Source organism: Chaetodon auriga, chromosome 20, assembly GCF_051107435.1.
Source record: "Chaetodon auriga isolate fChaAug3 chromosome 20, fChaAug3.hap1, whole genome shotgun sequence".
In the NCBI taxonomy this organism is placed as follows: Eukaryota; Metazoa; Chordata; class Actinopteri; order Chaetodontiformes; family Chaetodontidae; genus Chaetodon; species Chaetodon auriga.
Genome location: NC_135093.1, coordinates 4,864,290 through 4,881,098, shown reverse-complemented (window position 1 = coordinate 4,881,098; position 16,809 = coordinate 4,864,290). Strand labels below are relative to the sequence as shown.

Genomic DNA, 16,809 nt, shown 5'->3' with positions numbered 1-16,809 from the left:
TCAGAGGCTCCTTCAGTAAACACATTTGCCAGGAATTGTAGAGCTGCTGGCTGGAAGGTGAGTCTGCTGCTGGATATAGTTGTGGAGCCAAGCTTCTCACCATTTCTCCTCTGACAACAACTTACTACCACTACCTGGTTTTCTCTTCCAGAAACTTTCCATTGACACTTGGGCATGGATTTATCTGCATTACACTGAAAACAACCTTGTAGAGGTGTCTGTTAAGACAGAACACAGAGGAGTCTGACCTGGAGGAGTCAGTGGGAGGACATCCCTGACACACACACATTGCAATTCTCCTGAGTAATCTGCTGTAGCTACTGATCAATTAATGGCCCCTGCCTGTGATGCTCGGGTCCTGTCAGTCTGCTATGGATTCCCCATTAGTCACGAGGGCCAGTGAATGGCCAAGCCCTTCCTCTGCATTTCACTATGCCCAGCTACCCAGCATTAGTTGTAAGTCCAACAATCTGCAGGGCAAAAGGGACGTGATGTCAAGGCGAAGCAACGCTAACAACAACTCACCATCGTGCACATGGATCCAGGAATTCTTTCGTTCCATGTATCTAGGGCTGCGACTAACAATTGTTTTGATTTTGTTGATTATTCTCTTGATGAGTCATTTGGTTCTGTACCATTTCCCAAAGCCCAAAGACGTTTTCAGGCTGCTTCTTTTGTCTGGCCAACAGTTCAAAACCTGAAGATATTCAACATGCAATGAACAAATCTATCAGTACAGTGATATGTGCCAAGTGTTGGGTGAGTACTTTACTTACTATACTACAGAAGTCCACTTGATACTTGATACATATACTGCATTCCCCAAACTAAGATGTAGGGAAAATAAATCTCTAACAAAATTCATGTAATGTATTGACAATTGTAGTTTATGTGTATTGTATTATGAAATTGTCAAATTCCTTGTTATACATATATCCATGGATGTGAAGAGTTGGCCTACAATAATGATTTTCACCCCCGATTAATTTATTGGCTAATTTAGCAATTAATTATTTAGTTGTTTTGTCTATAAAATGTCTTGATTTGTCTGGCCAGCAGCAAAAATATTCTATTTACAATGATGTAAAACAGAGAAAATCAACTAATCCTCACACTGGAGAAGCTGGAACAAGCAAATGTTTGGCAGCGGAAAAATCGAAAAATGACTCAAAACGATTTATTTAACAAAATAATCTCCTGCTAATTTTCTGTCGACAAATCTTTTCAACTCTGATGTTGATAGATGGATCACTGGGCTCAGTCGGTGGAAGGATTTAGGGATAGCCTGTTGTGTTTGGTCTTGAAAAACACTCAGCAGATCAAGGCGGATCACACATTGCCTTGAGTTCATTTATGTCACTATCTGACCTTGTGGAGTATTTGGGACATCCTTTTCTTCCTCACCGAGTTTGGCTTTCAGAACATTCAACCAACTGGGAGCAACGGGGAAGCAGAACGCTAACAGTGAGCCACAAATCTCTAGTTCATGCCCCCGGTGAGAAAACAAGTGGCTGTTTTCATGAGCAACATTCCCTTACCTCTTCTCGTCTCTCTCACTCCTCCATCTCTCCATCCCCAGGAGCTGTGGCTTTTTCATCACAGGTCTGTTGAGCAGTAGGGCATGCAGCCTGCTGCTAACTCTCACTCCTCTTTCTCTCTCTAGCTTTATTTTGCCTTCGTCTGTCTGCTGGCTGCAGTTTGACTCATACCTTAGCCAGCCATGTGAGCTGCTTGATCCTGTCGACCCCTCTCCGTCTCCTGGGGGAGGCCATCAGCCGACCGGGGCCATTTGTCTGCATGTAATGGAGGTCTGAGGCTGTAGAGCGAGGTTAGGCCTCTCACGGCCCAGCGGAGAGGGACAGCCACGACAGATGCCAAAACAGTCCCGAGCGTGTGCGTGCGTTAGAACAGGCACAGCTCTGTCACACTGTGTCAGCGCTGGATTAACATGATAAGATATGCACACAGACTGACAAACTCCGGGGTTGAACAAGACACAAAGATGCGCTCTTAAGCTAGTTGTTCAAGATGCAGAGTCCAGGGACGATGTGTTCTTAATTAAAGAGAGCAACGCTGGATCATTGTTTATTTAATTTCCCTGTAATGTAATTTATTAGCAATAATGAAAATTGCAAAAGGGAAGCAGCAAGTGGCAGGTAAAACATTTAAACTTCCATCAGTCTGTTTCAATCAAACCTAAATCCTCATCATCATTATTGATTAAAGTGCTACAGAATCATTATAATGCTTGCAGTCATTGAAAAGCCCCCGTTGACACTAAACATAAATAAATTAATCCACGAGGAAGTAATTGCGTATGAGGCTAACACTACTTCTTGCTGCAAGAATAACTGGGGTTGTACATGAAGCTGCACAGTTAGCCAAGATGTTTCTGAGTAACTGTCCAGCCTGCCAGGCTCTCTTGTAGACCACAGCTCTTTCTGGAGAATAATAATGGAAAAGGAAATTGGGTTGGAATAAAAAAGGCAAAGCATTCAGAGATGTAGGAATAAACATAAAAACCAGACAGAGACAGAGGCATGTTCGCACATATCTGATTTGTCCAAATTTCTCAGCTCTGTGGCTTGATAAATCCCCACACGATGCCGGGTACGTGGTAAGCCATCGTTACAAGCAAGCCTCAGACAGCTGCTCACACATCACTGAGAGGCTGGGGAGTTGAATAAGGATGACCAAAATGCGTTCAGAGAGAGAATGAGAAAGATAAAAAAAAAAAAGCAGCATGCTAAAACAAGATATTACTTCAGGAAGCCAGTCCAAAAAAAAAAAAAAACAATTTCATTACCTCATTTAACCAAATTCTTATCTCCCTACTCCGGCTCCCTTGATATACATGCAAAGCCATTCAGGATAATTGGCTTACCTTTAATTTCTTCTTGCATCATGTGGTCTTTGATCCCTGAGGCCCGGCGAGCACAGGGAGAGGTTAGATCTGCTGAACGCGCTATGTAACAAAGTTTTGTCTGACCCCCACTGCAGGACCCCTGATTACAGGCTGAGGAGAGAGAATGCCCAGCAGGGGAGCACATTAAAATTAACTAGCCGGGGGAAAAATTGCCTCCTGCTCCCACTAACATCGATGAAATCAGGACTCTGATTCCGAACACCGATTCCGAAAATGTTTGGGTGCTGTGTAAAACATAAGTAAAGCAGTGTGACTGTTTGCTAATCCTTTTCAACATATACTCAACTGAAAAGAGCACAAAGACAATATACTCAATGTTTGACCTCATCAGCTTCACTGAGTTTTGTAAATATCTGCTTATTCTGAATTTAATGCTGCAACGCGTTTCAAACAAGTTTGTACAGGAGCTGCTAAAGACTGGGAAACTCGTGGGATGGTCCAAAAACACCTGTTTGGAACATCCCACAGGTAAACAGGTTCATTGGTAACAGGTGATAGTATCATGATTGGGTTTGAAAAGGGCGTCCTCTTAAAGTTTCAGCCATTCCCGAGCGAGGGTGGAGCGAGGTTTCGCCACTTTGTGAACACAGTTGTACAAAGGATATCACCACATGGGCTCAGGAACACTGTGTCAACATTGTCAGTAAACACACTTTGTTTGCAAATGAGTGCACTCTGTTTTTATTTACATTTTACAGCAACTTTTTTTGTATTTGGGGTTGTTTTAGTTGAAACGTGACGGGGTTATTGAGTAATAAGTGGTGTTTGGAGGCAAAAGAAATGGAGAAAAAAAAAGAGAAAGAGCTTGTCAGGTCACATCGTACAATGCTTGACATTACTACAGATAGAATAGGCTGTTTCCTGGAGCTGATGTACACCTCCGCCTCCTATAACTTAAGAGCTCTGCCCTGTATATTCATCTTCAGGAGTTTCTTAAACGACAGGTTTGCTAAGCCCTGGATTGTGTCCCCGTTTTAGAAAGGTCCTGGGAAGTCACCTGGGATTCATTCAGCGCTTTGGACACTTCCGCTCTGGCCACATCCCTGAAGGGATCCATAATTCATGGCTGTGCGTCCAGGATGTCACCGCTCCAGCGAGCTAGCATTAAATATTTACCGTAGATCATAAGCTGCAGCCATTGAGGCCTGCCAGCCCCTTTAGGAAGACTGTTCTCAGTCTCAGCATGCACGGGGAATCCCAAATGAGCCCAGCGACTGTGGCTGCTTTGAGATAGATGACAATCAATCAGTCTGGAGATGGATCTCATAAGTTGTCGTACTGTAAATGCTAATAGCACAGGTAGCTATGAGCTACACATCATCTCTGTGCACTGTCAAATGCTTTTTCCTGCATGCCTCTGTGGAGGTACAGTGAGAGTGTGTGAAGGTTTTTGTATGTGTGTGCTTGTGAGCATTATTTTTTCTTTCCACATTCGATTTTTTTTTTTTTTTTTTTTTTCCCTCAGTTACTCATCAGCTCTGTTGCTTCCTTGATAAGGCACAGCAGGCACTTGGATTCCCCGCTGATCAGTTGAAGGATGGAGGAACAAGTGGTTGGAGGAGTGCAGTGGTTTGGATTGGAGGAAGGGAGAAAGAGGAGGTCATCAGCTGTGAAACGCAATATAGCTGAAATTTGCACGACAGGGGTGTTCGTTTTTACACTCATGCAGCAAGCAGCAAGAATTACAGTACTTCTATAGAAGAAGCCATTACTTGCAGGGATTCAAAGATTTTTTTTGTTATTGATTACTAAGATAGCTGTTATTCCAGATTTAGCCCTGCTCTGGGAACTTTAAAGAAAGCATCAAAGAGAAAATCAAACAGAAATGTCACGGAGTACAGAGGGTGGGCTGGAGCCACAACCATTTGAATGATATTGATTTGTTTCTCTGACAGTGGTATTTTTCTGAAAGAGTAAGCTTCCTGATTGGGCTCTGACTGAAATTCTCTTTTGTTTGACGATGTGAGAGATTTGTACTCTGGTGTGTAACCGTGTCTGGGTCTTCAGCCGTGTCACAAATGTATGAAATTTACATTTCTTTTTTAAATCAATAGGTTATCTTATTCCCAAATGTGGTTTGGTAGTTTTGTGTCTGTCAGGGCAGGCAGCCAAATATGGCTTCTTCACATGACCACACTCGGCATCGGATGGAATGGATGAAGTGAAGGAGAGAGGTGGAGTTACACGGAACAGTAGATGGAGGGATAAGGCCAGAGGAAAAGATGTAGTATGTGGAGCAAGGCGCCCAGTTGGAACAGGCTATCTACCTCCAGATTGTTGAACAGGCACAGATAATAAGAAAATATTGATTGTAAACATAGTCAGGGGGCTGTAACATCAGGCGGCGGAGAGGAGGGAGGAAGGTTTCTCCCTCACTGTTTGCTACATTGACGGGGGAGGACTTGATAGAGACAACAAGACGCCGTAGCTCCTATAGGACACCTGCCGAGAAATGGATCAGTGTTTATTTATTCAGGCATCATTTCAGCAGCCGACAAGGAAGACACCGTTGTTTTCTGCCAAAAGTGTTTAGCTGCCAAAACGCAGGCCACAGGAAGCAGAGGGGTACAAATAGCCAATTAAAAGCTCTGGGTTATTGCGCAGGGCTATTGTATTTCAGAACAGACCATAAGGAGAAGTATGAACAAGGGAGGTTGTCAATATTTCTGCCTTGCTCAGTCAGCACCAACACATTGTTTACACATCGTAAATCGATATACCTAATGCAGCTTGAGCAGTGTAATTAAAATGTTAAAATGTTTAATGCCCTTTTCAGCCGTGGGATCAAGTGTGGACACACAACCAGACAAACATATTTAGCAGTAATTAGGCGGTCCAACGTTACCTTTGAAGGCTGAAGATGTATTAGCAGAAGCTTTCTCTGAGCTTCTTCATTTTGAAATTCTCAGTCTTGATTCCCTGTTGTGATTCTCCTCCCTCGTCCTCTGAATACAGAATATCTTAAAATACGTTAAATAAATAAAACCCTCTGCTTTTCTTGTTGCCCCCCCCCCCCAGTGCCATCACTCTGGACAACACACTGGTTATCCTGTCTACAGTTGCACCAGATGCCGGGCGCTACTACGTCCAAGCGGTAAATGACAAGAATGGAGAGAACAAGACCAGCCAGCCCATCACCTTGTCAGTAGAGAGTGAGTAACCACATACTGTGTGCACGCATACTGTAATCTTTATGCCAGGACGGATGAACAAGTGTGGATGCACTGTAAGATCTGTGGAAAGCAGCTGAGCACATTCAGCCCCTACTCAAGCCCTGCACTGAATGTTTAACATTATACTATGTTTTAGGAGATAATGTTTAATTTCTAGTATTTAGTAACTATAGCTGTCCAATAAATGGTGTGGAATAAAAAGTACAATATTTCCCTCTGAAATTTAGTGAAGATACTTAATTACATTCCACCACTGCAGATAATATAACATATAACAATGTTGGATTGTACTTTTTTTTTTTTTTGTTTTGTTTTGGTGCTACTTTTTGCTCGAGTAAAGCATTTGATCCACCACCTCCACCGCAGTGCAACATGCTTAGAAGCTCAGCCTTCGGGATCAGAATTCATTTCATTGTGGTGAAGTGCATCTGCAGCCATATTTACACTTAGTTGCAGATGTGCACACAAAGGCGGAGGAAGCCACGGGGACCGGGACAAGAACAGACTGTTGTATTGCCAAGTAGTTTTTAATATTCACCAGCATCCTTAGCTTCCACAACAACAAAATATAAAAAACAGAAGCTACACAAATCAAACCAATTCAATTGGCTTCAGCTCAGCAGAGTGAAATATAAGAGGAAACCTAACAGACAGCATCTTATGACATGGTAGACTGGAGTTCGGTATGGAAGTGAATGTAGAGGGTGAGGGAAAGATATTACAGTTGACAACACAAGGGAGCAGAAATAGCCTGTGGCACATATGGAGAACAGTGGCAGAGTTGATTATACTAGTACTATTGCGCACTCCCAAACACACACAGACGCACACCCTCTGGGTCAGGTTCGATAGAGAGCACAGCGGGAGGTCTCAACTTGGCAGGTCTCACAGAATCATGCTATGCATTTACATGAACATTCCACATATGCTCCACATATGCACACACAAACACACACCCACACACACGCACGCACGGACGTACAGGCTGCTCGGAGAGCCAGCACTGAGAGTTGTGTGTGTTTTGAGTGAGTGCTTGCATTTTTCATCGTACGTGCTCGTGTATCCGTCAGTATCTGCTACAGCAGCTGTTCCTGCAGCGACGCCTCTGACAATGCATTTCCCATGAGCTTTCCTGGCTCCGACAGTGCTTGCCTAAGACTGGGCAAGAGCGAAGGTCAAGGGGAACTCGGAGGAGGCTAGTGTTGCTCATGTCACGGTTTTCACGCTCAGGATGAAGTTTAAAAAACTTGGTTTCAACTTCAGCCAAGGCACGATTTGGCTGCTTTGTCATTAACATTGTTTTAGCTACTGAATAGATATGTGTGACGGAGCATGTGACTACGCTCTAGTGCTAATATAATCAACTCTGCCGCTGTTCTCCATGTGTGCCAACGTTTGGGACACAAGCTTATTGGAGTGCAATGAGAAGATTGATATCAATATTCTTTCAGTGCTTGAAGTACAGATTTGAGTTCAGTACATGTTTAGCATAGCTTAGCATCAAGACTGGAGGCAGGGGGAAACAGTTAGCCTGACTATGTTCACAGGGAAGGAATCAATCAAAGGCTGTTTATTCATTGTGTAAATAAACATCTTTAAAGTAGTTGTTTGGCATAATTTTTCACTTGAATAAGAGCCGTTTCCGCTGTTTCCGCCTCACTTTATCTTTATGCTAAGCTAGGCTAACCATGTCCTGACTCCAGCTCTGTATCTGAGTTATTCCTTCAAAGTAAACTGATTTGAAGAACTTGGGTTTGTCCAGTTGAAATATGTAGCAGTGTTTTCCTGGTGACTAGCAGTCAGACCACGACATTATTTAAGGTGTGTGTGTGTTTGTGGGTGCACACACGGCCCGTATACAGCATCTAATGACCCAAGATTGGTTAGATTGAGTCATGACAGCCCCTGTAGCTACATCTGACATGTGCAGCCACAAGCGCACTCCCAGGGCTTGATGGGATTGACGGATCAGTGTGAGTTTATCACAGACATGACACATCTCAAGCAGCACACACACACACACACACACACACACACATACACACACACACACACACTGTGCTCTCACTGCCATGGGCTGTCTTTTTCTGATGCTCACACACACACACATGTACAGACCTAAACTAGTTTGCGCATGTAGAGTTTCATGCACATATGAACATGTGTGTGTATGCGCGCACACCCTACAGCCTATTCGCCCCTTTAGCTTCGTGTGTGTCAAGCTGTATTTTTCTATCCCTGATTCTGGTTCTCCAGCAGACATCTTATTATGCACAGTCAGTGCACTGTCTCGTCCTATTCGGCCCATCTCTCTGTCAGAACTCGGATACAGTGTATGCACTGGTCAGCTTCAATATGTCACGTCGATGAGCACCCACAGACTGCACTGGGTGGAAATGAAATGTATAGGACATCACCATCCAGAGATCTGCACTGTATCTAGTTCTATTTATCTATCGAGGTCATTGCTCTCTGCTTAACTTCTCCGTGTTTGTGTATTTTTTGTTGGTGTGTGTGTGTGTGTGCGCACTGACCTGTTTGTCTGTCTGTCTAGATGTTGGAGGTCCAGCGGACCCCATTGCCCCCACCATCATCATCCCTCCCAGGAACACTAGTGTGGTTACAGGCACCTCAGAGGTCACGATGGAGTGTGTGGCCAACGCCAGGTAAACATCCTGGAACAGCAGGGTCACAGATCAGCTTGCAAAAGGGTCAACGAGGATAATCCAGAACAGGAGCTGTCACAGGGACTGTTTTTTCAGTAAAAACCATTTTCAGAGGTTTCTGTAGATTCCAGTGAGCACCGTTGCTCAGTATTAGAGTAGAAACAGATGCACAAAACCCAGACAAATAAAACCAAAACTGTCTGCAGGGCTGGATATGATTAGTAGTTTTTTTTGTAAATTGGGTAAAAATACCCTTTATCCCACTTGTGTATCCACTTGGGGTGCGTGTTCCAAATTTGTTTAAGTTAGAAGTTAGAAAATCAGTCACAGTTTGTTTGTAATTCACACATACATGTTCGGTGCCCTTTGTCCCGGAATAAAACCAAAATAAAATTCACTGCACCTCATAAAACCCATCTTAACAAGTCATTTTTGATTAATTTGTACCATTTTTTTTGGTACAATAACTGAAATATTCCTTGCATGTTGAGTGATCATTGTAGCTGATCCAGAATAGTTTCTCTTGCGTTGCTACTTTTTGTAGTGTTCTTTTATGTCGAAATATGCGGTAACAAAGCAGACTCCACTAATGACGTCCCTTGACTCATGAAATAGTTCAAATTGAGAACAGTTGGAATCATCTCAGCCTATAAACAGATATACTTTCAGATTTCAATTACAGATATTCCAGCAGATTTTACAATTAAGCACAAAGAGCTAGATACTTATGGGAGCAGTGACATTAAAGCGCATCTAAACTTTACTTTTCCGACTTTAGGCCTCTTATCAAGCTCAGTATCTCGTGGCGGAAGAATGGCGTGCTGGTGACCAGCGGTTTGAGCGACTTCAACCGCAGGCTGACCATCCTCAGTCCCGTGGTGAGCGACGCCGGCTACTATGAGTGTGAGGCCATTCTCCGCAGCAGCAGCGTGCCCTCAGTCAGCGCCGGGGCTTACCTGCATGTGCTAGGTAAGAATTGTAAGATGAACCATGCTCTTGTCTGTTGATGTAAAGCCCGCTGACATCTCGCCTTAAAATGCACGTTTGTAGGTGACAAAATCTCCCCATTGCATGAAAATTAAACCTCTGTTCTCAGATATTCATGTGAATGTCGATCAGGTCCATGCAGGTTTAATCAGACACTGCACTGCGAGTTCTTTTTAAGTGGGGTTTTTTTTTTTTCCAGTGGCCCCTGAGGATAAAAACACACATAAAAGTGAAAGCACAAACATTAAGCTCCAAATCCACATCCAAATGAGCTTTGATGGGAAAGCGTCAATATCTTTGCTGCTGCTAAGTCAAAATAGGTTCATCATTCCTTTCCCCAGTGTTTTGTTTGTGTTTTGATATTCGCAGCCATTATCTCAATGTTTGTGCATTTCCCTTTGTATAGTATGTTTTATTTATTTATTTATTTATTTAAAAAATCGCAGCACGTTCCCTTAATGTGTTTTTTTTATTTTTTTTATTTTCTGCCACTTGTCCTTAAGGTTCACTGTCATTTTATTTTTACCTTTTTTATTATGCGCAAAGTTAAGTGACCATGATGTGATTAGTCATAATGTATAATTGCTGTACGTGCTTTCATATCAGCATAACAACCAAAATGAAACAACAATGTTTCTGGATTTAGCTGTGGTACATACATCAGACAAACGTGTGGGAGGAAATGTATCATTTACCTTTGCAAGTTCAAACACAAGAGCTGAAAACGAAATTGATACAATTATTACTAGTTGCATTATATGAATCTGGCTAAAGCATAATTGTGAAGTCATGGGGCGGTGAGGGGAAAGTGTTATTGATTCAAAAGGGAGAAAGCTTATGGTTGGCCTCAAGAAACTATTTGATATAACACTGCTTGAGTCATTTTCATCCCATCACGCTGAAACACTTTGATGTTTTCAAGGTTGTGATGTGATTCAAAGGACAAGGTGTAGTCAACTTTTCCCTTGATACAGCTAACTGAGCCTCTCCTCTCCCCATGAGTTTGAAGGATGCGTTTTAAACCATTACAGAATTCCAATTACTGCTTTCTTCAGTCAAACTACTGTATAATCACATTATTTTCAGCCACGCTGTGAGTAGTTTGCCCCCACGAGGAATACATATCAAAGCAAAAAAAATATTTACGCTACAATACTTTATCTGAGTGTCATCAATTACAGGCACTGTCGGTTTATTTTTGCGATGATTACAGCAGTTTTGCTGTCGTGCTTCTTTTATTACCAATTTTTCATCCTTTCTCTCCTTTTTTCACTATGTCCCCCAGAACCACCACAGTTTATTAAGGAACCAGAGAAACACATCACAGCCGAGATGGAGAAGGTGGTGGACATTCCCTGTCAGGCGCGAGGTGAGCAGCGTGCGCGCTTGTGACTGTTCCTGTCAAAATACGCAGAAATGTTTGACAAGAATTAATTCATTTAACAAATTGGAATTCATGTGGTTTTAAACTGAAAAATGCAATGAGAAGAGGAAGCGTGACCCACTGTCTGTAAACCCCTCCCTCACTCACGCTCTGCAGGAGTGCCCCAGCCAGACATCGTGTGGTACAAGGATGCTCTGCCCATCGACCCAGTGAAGACGCCCAGGTACAGGGTGCTGGTGGGAGGCAGTCTGCAGGTCAACGGCCTCCTGCCCGATGACACCGGGATGTTCCAGTGCTTTGCCAGAAACTTGGCAGGAGAAGTTCAGACTAACACATACCTGGCTGTTACAAGTGAGTGTTCCAGCTGCTCTCCACACAACGATTTTCAGTAATTACCGCTGTGAGAGCACAATTTGTTTTGTAAAAACTCAGGATGAACTCAAATTAAATCCTTACACAGCTCTCCTGTCAGATTCACAAAAGAATTGCTTTTCAAAAATGGAAACCAAATCCCACCTAAAAGAAGGGAGAAGAGTAGAAGTAATACAGTTCTTTAAATGGAATTATGTTGACTGAGCAGTTTTCATTTTTTCCTCGAGGCAGTTGAGCAAAATATTTGTTTTTCGTCATGCTAGCCGCGTGGGTTGATCCAGCCCTTTGTCCCAGACTGAAATATCTCCACAGACATTCATCGTCCCCAGAGGACGTTTTTACGTGACGATATCAGAAATATATCATACGTGCTTGCTTTGAATATCTGGACTTTCCTATGTCAAGTAGGCCTGCACTGATTAAGTTTACATTATTACAAAAATACACTCAGTCTTAATGCCATATTTAATGTCTGACTCTAATCACTTAAGTTACTGTGATTGTGTAGATTTTTTATTATTTTTTTTCTGAACATGTGCCACTGCTGGAATATGAAAATCGCTGGTAATTTTGCTCTCGCTGTGCATCTGTTTGCCAAGTTTCTGACATCTAATTTTCTTCACTCTGTCTCAGTTCCTGCTGCCTTCACTCCACGCTACACCGCATTATCGGAATTCATGATATTCTCTCTTGCTAACTCACCGCTTCCATCACTATCTCCCTCCCTCCCTCCCTCCCTCCCTCCCTCGCTCCCTGACACCATCTCCTCTTCCTCTCTCGCTTCCAGATCTCATCTTACGTCTCCCTTTTCCTCAGCACATTCATGGCCCCACTTCTCCGTCTGTCCCACTCCCTGTGCCCCGAGATCAGCACTGCTCCTATGACAAACTCCCTGCTCCTCCTTCCCTCTGGGGAGTGGTACAGTTTTCTGTCATCCTATAAAAGCTTTGATTTATTGCGTATCACAAATAGGGATTTTAGTTATCTACATATTGCCTCTTTCAGTCTGTGCTACTCCCTCAGTCATTCTCCCTCCTCCTCCTCTTTCTATATTCGCTATCTCTCTCTGCGAGTGCAAAAAATAGACCGGCAGCAGACAGTTGTGGCACCGAGGTGAAGGCTGTGTCAATCCCTGAAGAATTAGTGGGACAAAGCATTGACTAAACTCTGAGACGCAGCAGGCTGCTGCTTATAAAAAATGCGTTTGAAGAGGGGCTTTGCCACAGACAGTTATTCTCTCACCTCCATAACCCTCTTACCTTCTCTATTTACTGTAGTGAGCTCTCTCTTTATTCTGTGTGCATGTGTTTTTCTCCCCTCAGGCATTGCCCCGAATATCACAGCCGGACCCTCTGACAGCACTGTGATCGACGGCATGTCAGTCATCCTGCACTGCGAGACCTCTGGAGCTCCAAGACCGGCTATCACCTGGCAGAAAGGTCTCTGTTACATACGCACCTAGAGATCACGATGCCCGTTATCTATTACACAAACAGGGGACCATAGTTTGCCATGGCTTAGCAAATAAAGCCTGATTGGATTCCTTTACTGGGATTTACTCTGCGCCAGGCTTTTCATGTTTTCAATAGCAGATCAGGAAAACACTGCCCTTGTTTTTCCTCACAATCCCCTTCCTCTCCTATTCTGTTCCTGAATGCCTCATTCTGTCTTCAGTTTTCTCTGTTCATGTACCCCCCTTCTCACCTGTGTTTTCCTCTTCTGCCTGCTCTTACACTTAGGTGAGCGTGTGTTGGCCAGCGGTTCGGTCCAGCTGCCCAGGTTCACGCTGCTTGAGTCCGGCAGCCTGCTCATCTCCCCCTCACACATCTCAGATGCCGGGACCTACACTTGCATGGCGAGCAACTCCAGGGGCATTGATGAGGCCTCTGCTGACCTTGTGGTCTGGGGTGAGTGTGGACGAGGCCTTTCACATCCTTTTTTAAAAGTGCATGTGCTTGATGTGTTGTTAATGCCCAAGCAGTCCAACAGAGGTCGTGCCATATAATAATAAAGCCATGCTCAATTCCTTCTGCTACAAAGCACTCTTCTGTGCAAGTTTGGAGTCATCATCAAAGTGTTTTCTGCAAGGAGTCATCAAGGAACGAAATACGAACAGCAGCATGTCATTTCAACTGAAATGAGTTTTTTGAAATTTGTTTGTCATGTTTTATTTTTGTTCGTGTTGTATTTCTCAGAAAGGACAATTTGTTTGCTGTTTTCTCTTCCATTTCCTCATTTCTCTCTCCGGCTCTCTCTTTCTGCCTTCTTTTTGTATCCACAGCTCGCACCCGGATTACCACCCCTCCGCAGGACCAGAGTGTTATCAAAGGAACTAAAGCCATTATGGCCTGTGGGGTCACACACGACCCCAGTGTAACTGTCAGGTAAGGATACATTCAGTAGAGTAGAAGTAAGTTTAGTACATTAAGTTTATTTTTAAAGCTCTTTGTTAGAACAAATGTCAAAAAGTGCTTCACAATTAAAGACAAAAGCAATGGAGATAAAGGACAAATACAATGAAAGAGACAAAGGGAAGTCTAAACAGGTACGTGGGTCTTGACTTGCTTTTCGTAGGTTAAGGCAGGTGTTATCCTATAGCTCTCCTATTGTAAACAAATGAAAAGACCAAAATCAACGATCAGCTGCTCAAAAATTTGTGGTTTCATTTAAAACAAAAGGCTGAGTAATTTCAGAAAACAGCAGGACAGCGTAGTTTTTTATTTTTAGCAAACATTACTCAAGCAAATCGTGCATTCGTCAGGGATGATTCAGTTCAATTCAGCTGTGTATTAATACACAGCTGAATTGACTCACCACCCCTCTGTGTCTCATTGATGTGTTTTTAATCGTTTTGGGACAACAATGGAGCTCTATGGCACAGAGGAATAACCTCAGGCTTTGGCTGGACGGGCAGTACTTATTAGTGGGCTACATTCATTGTCGGTTTTGATCTTTGTATGGGAATATTTGGAAAAGAAAAATATGAAACACTGCCAGCCTTATCCTTTAAAGGTGTCCACAGTGTCCGCAGATCAAAAAAGAATGCATTTCAAAGTTAAAGAGCCTCGGCCTCAAAGCCATAGCATCCTTTGGTTTTAAGCCGGGAGCGAGCTTCAACCAACAAGCCCTGATCAGAAGACTTTTACTAATGTACGTGGGCACCTGACCGTGCACACAAACCTTCAATTAGATTCTGATGGAAAACTCCATTTGCACCTATGGAAACGTGTCTGTGTATTTCTTATGCTCTACACCTTTAAGTGAATACCTAAACAAGCACAGTTGCCGAGCCTTTTCGGCCAATAGAGCTGTTAATGAAGACGCTTCAGCATTAGTCATCACTTGCTGTATTGTTCTCTGCACCCATGATTGTTAATTAGTCACTTACCACCCTGAGCACAAAGCATTTATTTACCTCTCTGTATCTTATTCTATGCTCCTGTTGTGCTCCACTTCCCCCGCAGGAGTGTTAAGGCTTCCACCGAATGCACACAAACGCATAAATACATGCATTGAAATATAAACACGGCTCAAATACACAAAGGTGTGTCTCTGACAGACTTGCAGTTTGTACAAAATCAAACGCAGAGACTGATTAAACCTGTCTGTTGACCGCCGACGTGCATGTATGTCATTAAATGAAGGCTCACACACACCTCCGGCTTACAACTGCAGCCCAAACCAACACACAACCGTCACAACACAGTTTTACTGAACTCCAGGCTTGTAGCCCACATCAGTAGCGATCAATAGACCATTCTGTCCCTTTCTACTCTGAAGAGAAGGCTACATCTAAGGCTACGTTTGAGCTGCGCAGTTTTGATGAGTGTTTGATATACAGCCGTCAGCCGCTATGATATGCATGCAGGGCAGCTCTGATGGCGAGTTTGAAGAGACGGGGGAGAAAGATGAAATACCTCACTAATAACATATTCTTCTCGGATTGTGCTGGACTAAAAGACAAGCAAACCCTCAGTTCAGTCATTGTTTTACTGTCAAAGGCTTAACATCTGAAGCTTTAGGTCACATTCCAGCAGGTGGTAACTGAATGATGCAAGTCAGGTTCTGGAAATCTAGTAGAAACTATTTTTGATGGATGTGCTCATGCACACAGTTGGGCACTAAAGAAATGTTGACTTGAGAATGCGCTTTAACATACAGCACGGGTGTTTGTCATTGACACTGAGAGTGAGTCAGCATTATCGCGAACCCCTTTATATCTGTCGAATTCCATGTAACAGGATGTTTCTGTCTACCTGTGCTGCCAGTAGATTCATCTTTCCGTAAGAATGTAATTGCAACAACTAGCTGTCCTCTGTGATTGAGTTGGAGTTGCTAAAGTTGTAGTAATGCCAGTCGAGGCTGGAACCTGAACGTATATTAAGCAGCTGTCATTGTTTTGATGTCGCTTATCGTGTTTTCATGCACTGACTTAAAGTTTGGCGACTTGAATAAAAGGGTTAAAGATGCCTTCCGAGTGAGCAAAAAGCTGTTTTTGCCTTCTGTTATTCATGCAGTCTTGCCTCAGTGTGTGCCGCCTACAAAGAATATGTGTTTGTTCAGGTGCACTCGCAACTCTCCGTTGACTCTGTGCAATCACGCTGTAAAAAAGACATTTATTTCTGTCCGTTAGTCATGATGATTCGTCATTTAAGATTCGGGATTGCAGACTTTGGCTGGAGCAGTTTGGAACACTTTCTGTGTTTCCCTTTGGAACTCGCCAGCAAGTGCTTGAAATGACTTTTGATTCATCAACAGTCTTTGCAAAATGGTAGGAGGCTTGTGCTCCTCCTGTATAGTCATAATGGACAAAACTGTGAATAACACCCAGGCTGACAATAACTCATAGTTCAGAGCTCTGCCTCCAGACTTTTAACAAAGAGAACGCATTACTCCTGCACTGGCTCCACACTTCTTTTGCAACTCATGTTAAGATTCTTTCACTCACATACAAAGCTCTTAATACTGCAGGTACTTGAATTTCACCATCAGACCTTTTAACCCTGAGGTCTTAAAGTGTCCCACAGAACGAGTGCAGATACTCACGCTCGGACTGTGGAACTCCCCGTCCACTTACGTTCTATATGCTGGCATTATTGACATTTTCAAAAATCGACTGAGGACCGGTTTATTCAGGCAGGCATTGAATTAATGTTGTACATTTGAGTCTCTTTTTTAGCACTTTTGTCTCTCTGCCTTTTTGTTGGATGTTTTATCCTATTTTTAATTATGTTATTTGTTTTTATGGATTTCTCTATGTTTTGTTGTTAATACTGTACTTTAAAACACTTTGAGCTGCAT

General features: G+C 43.1%; 1 protein-coding gene across 1 annotated transcript in view; it reads left to right on the top strand.

Moving 5' to 3' along the window:
- Positions 1 to 16,809, top strand: part of sdk2b (sidekick cell adhesion molecule 2b) — a 248,762-nt gene that overhangs the window by 190,073 nt on the left and 41,880 nt on the right. Inside the window, exons 5-12 of the mRNA XM_076759286.1 lie at positions 5,945 to 6,078; positions 8,654 to 8,765; positions 9,544 to 9,734; positions 11,038 to 11,121; positions 11,293 to 11,487; positions 12,831 to 12,947; positions 13,248 to 13,415; positions 13,790 to 13,892. Coding sequence (XP_076615401.1) covers positions 5,945 to 6,078; positions 8,654 to 8,765; positions 9,544 to 9,734; positions 11,038 to 11,121; positions 11,293 to 11,487; positions 12,831 to 12,947; positions 13,248 to 13,415; positions 13,790 to 13,892 — 1,104 coding nt within the window. The remainder of the gene's footprint in view (positions 1 to 5,944; positions 6,079 to 8,653; positions 8,766 to 9,543; positions 9,735 to 11,037; positions 11,122 to 11,292; positions 11,488 to 12,830; positions 12,948 to 13,247; positions 13,416 to 13,789; positions 13,893 to 16,809) is intronic.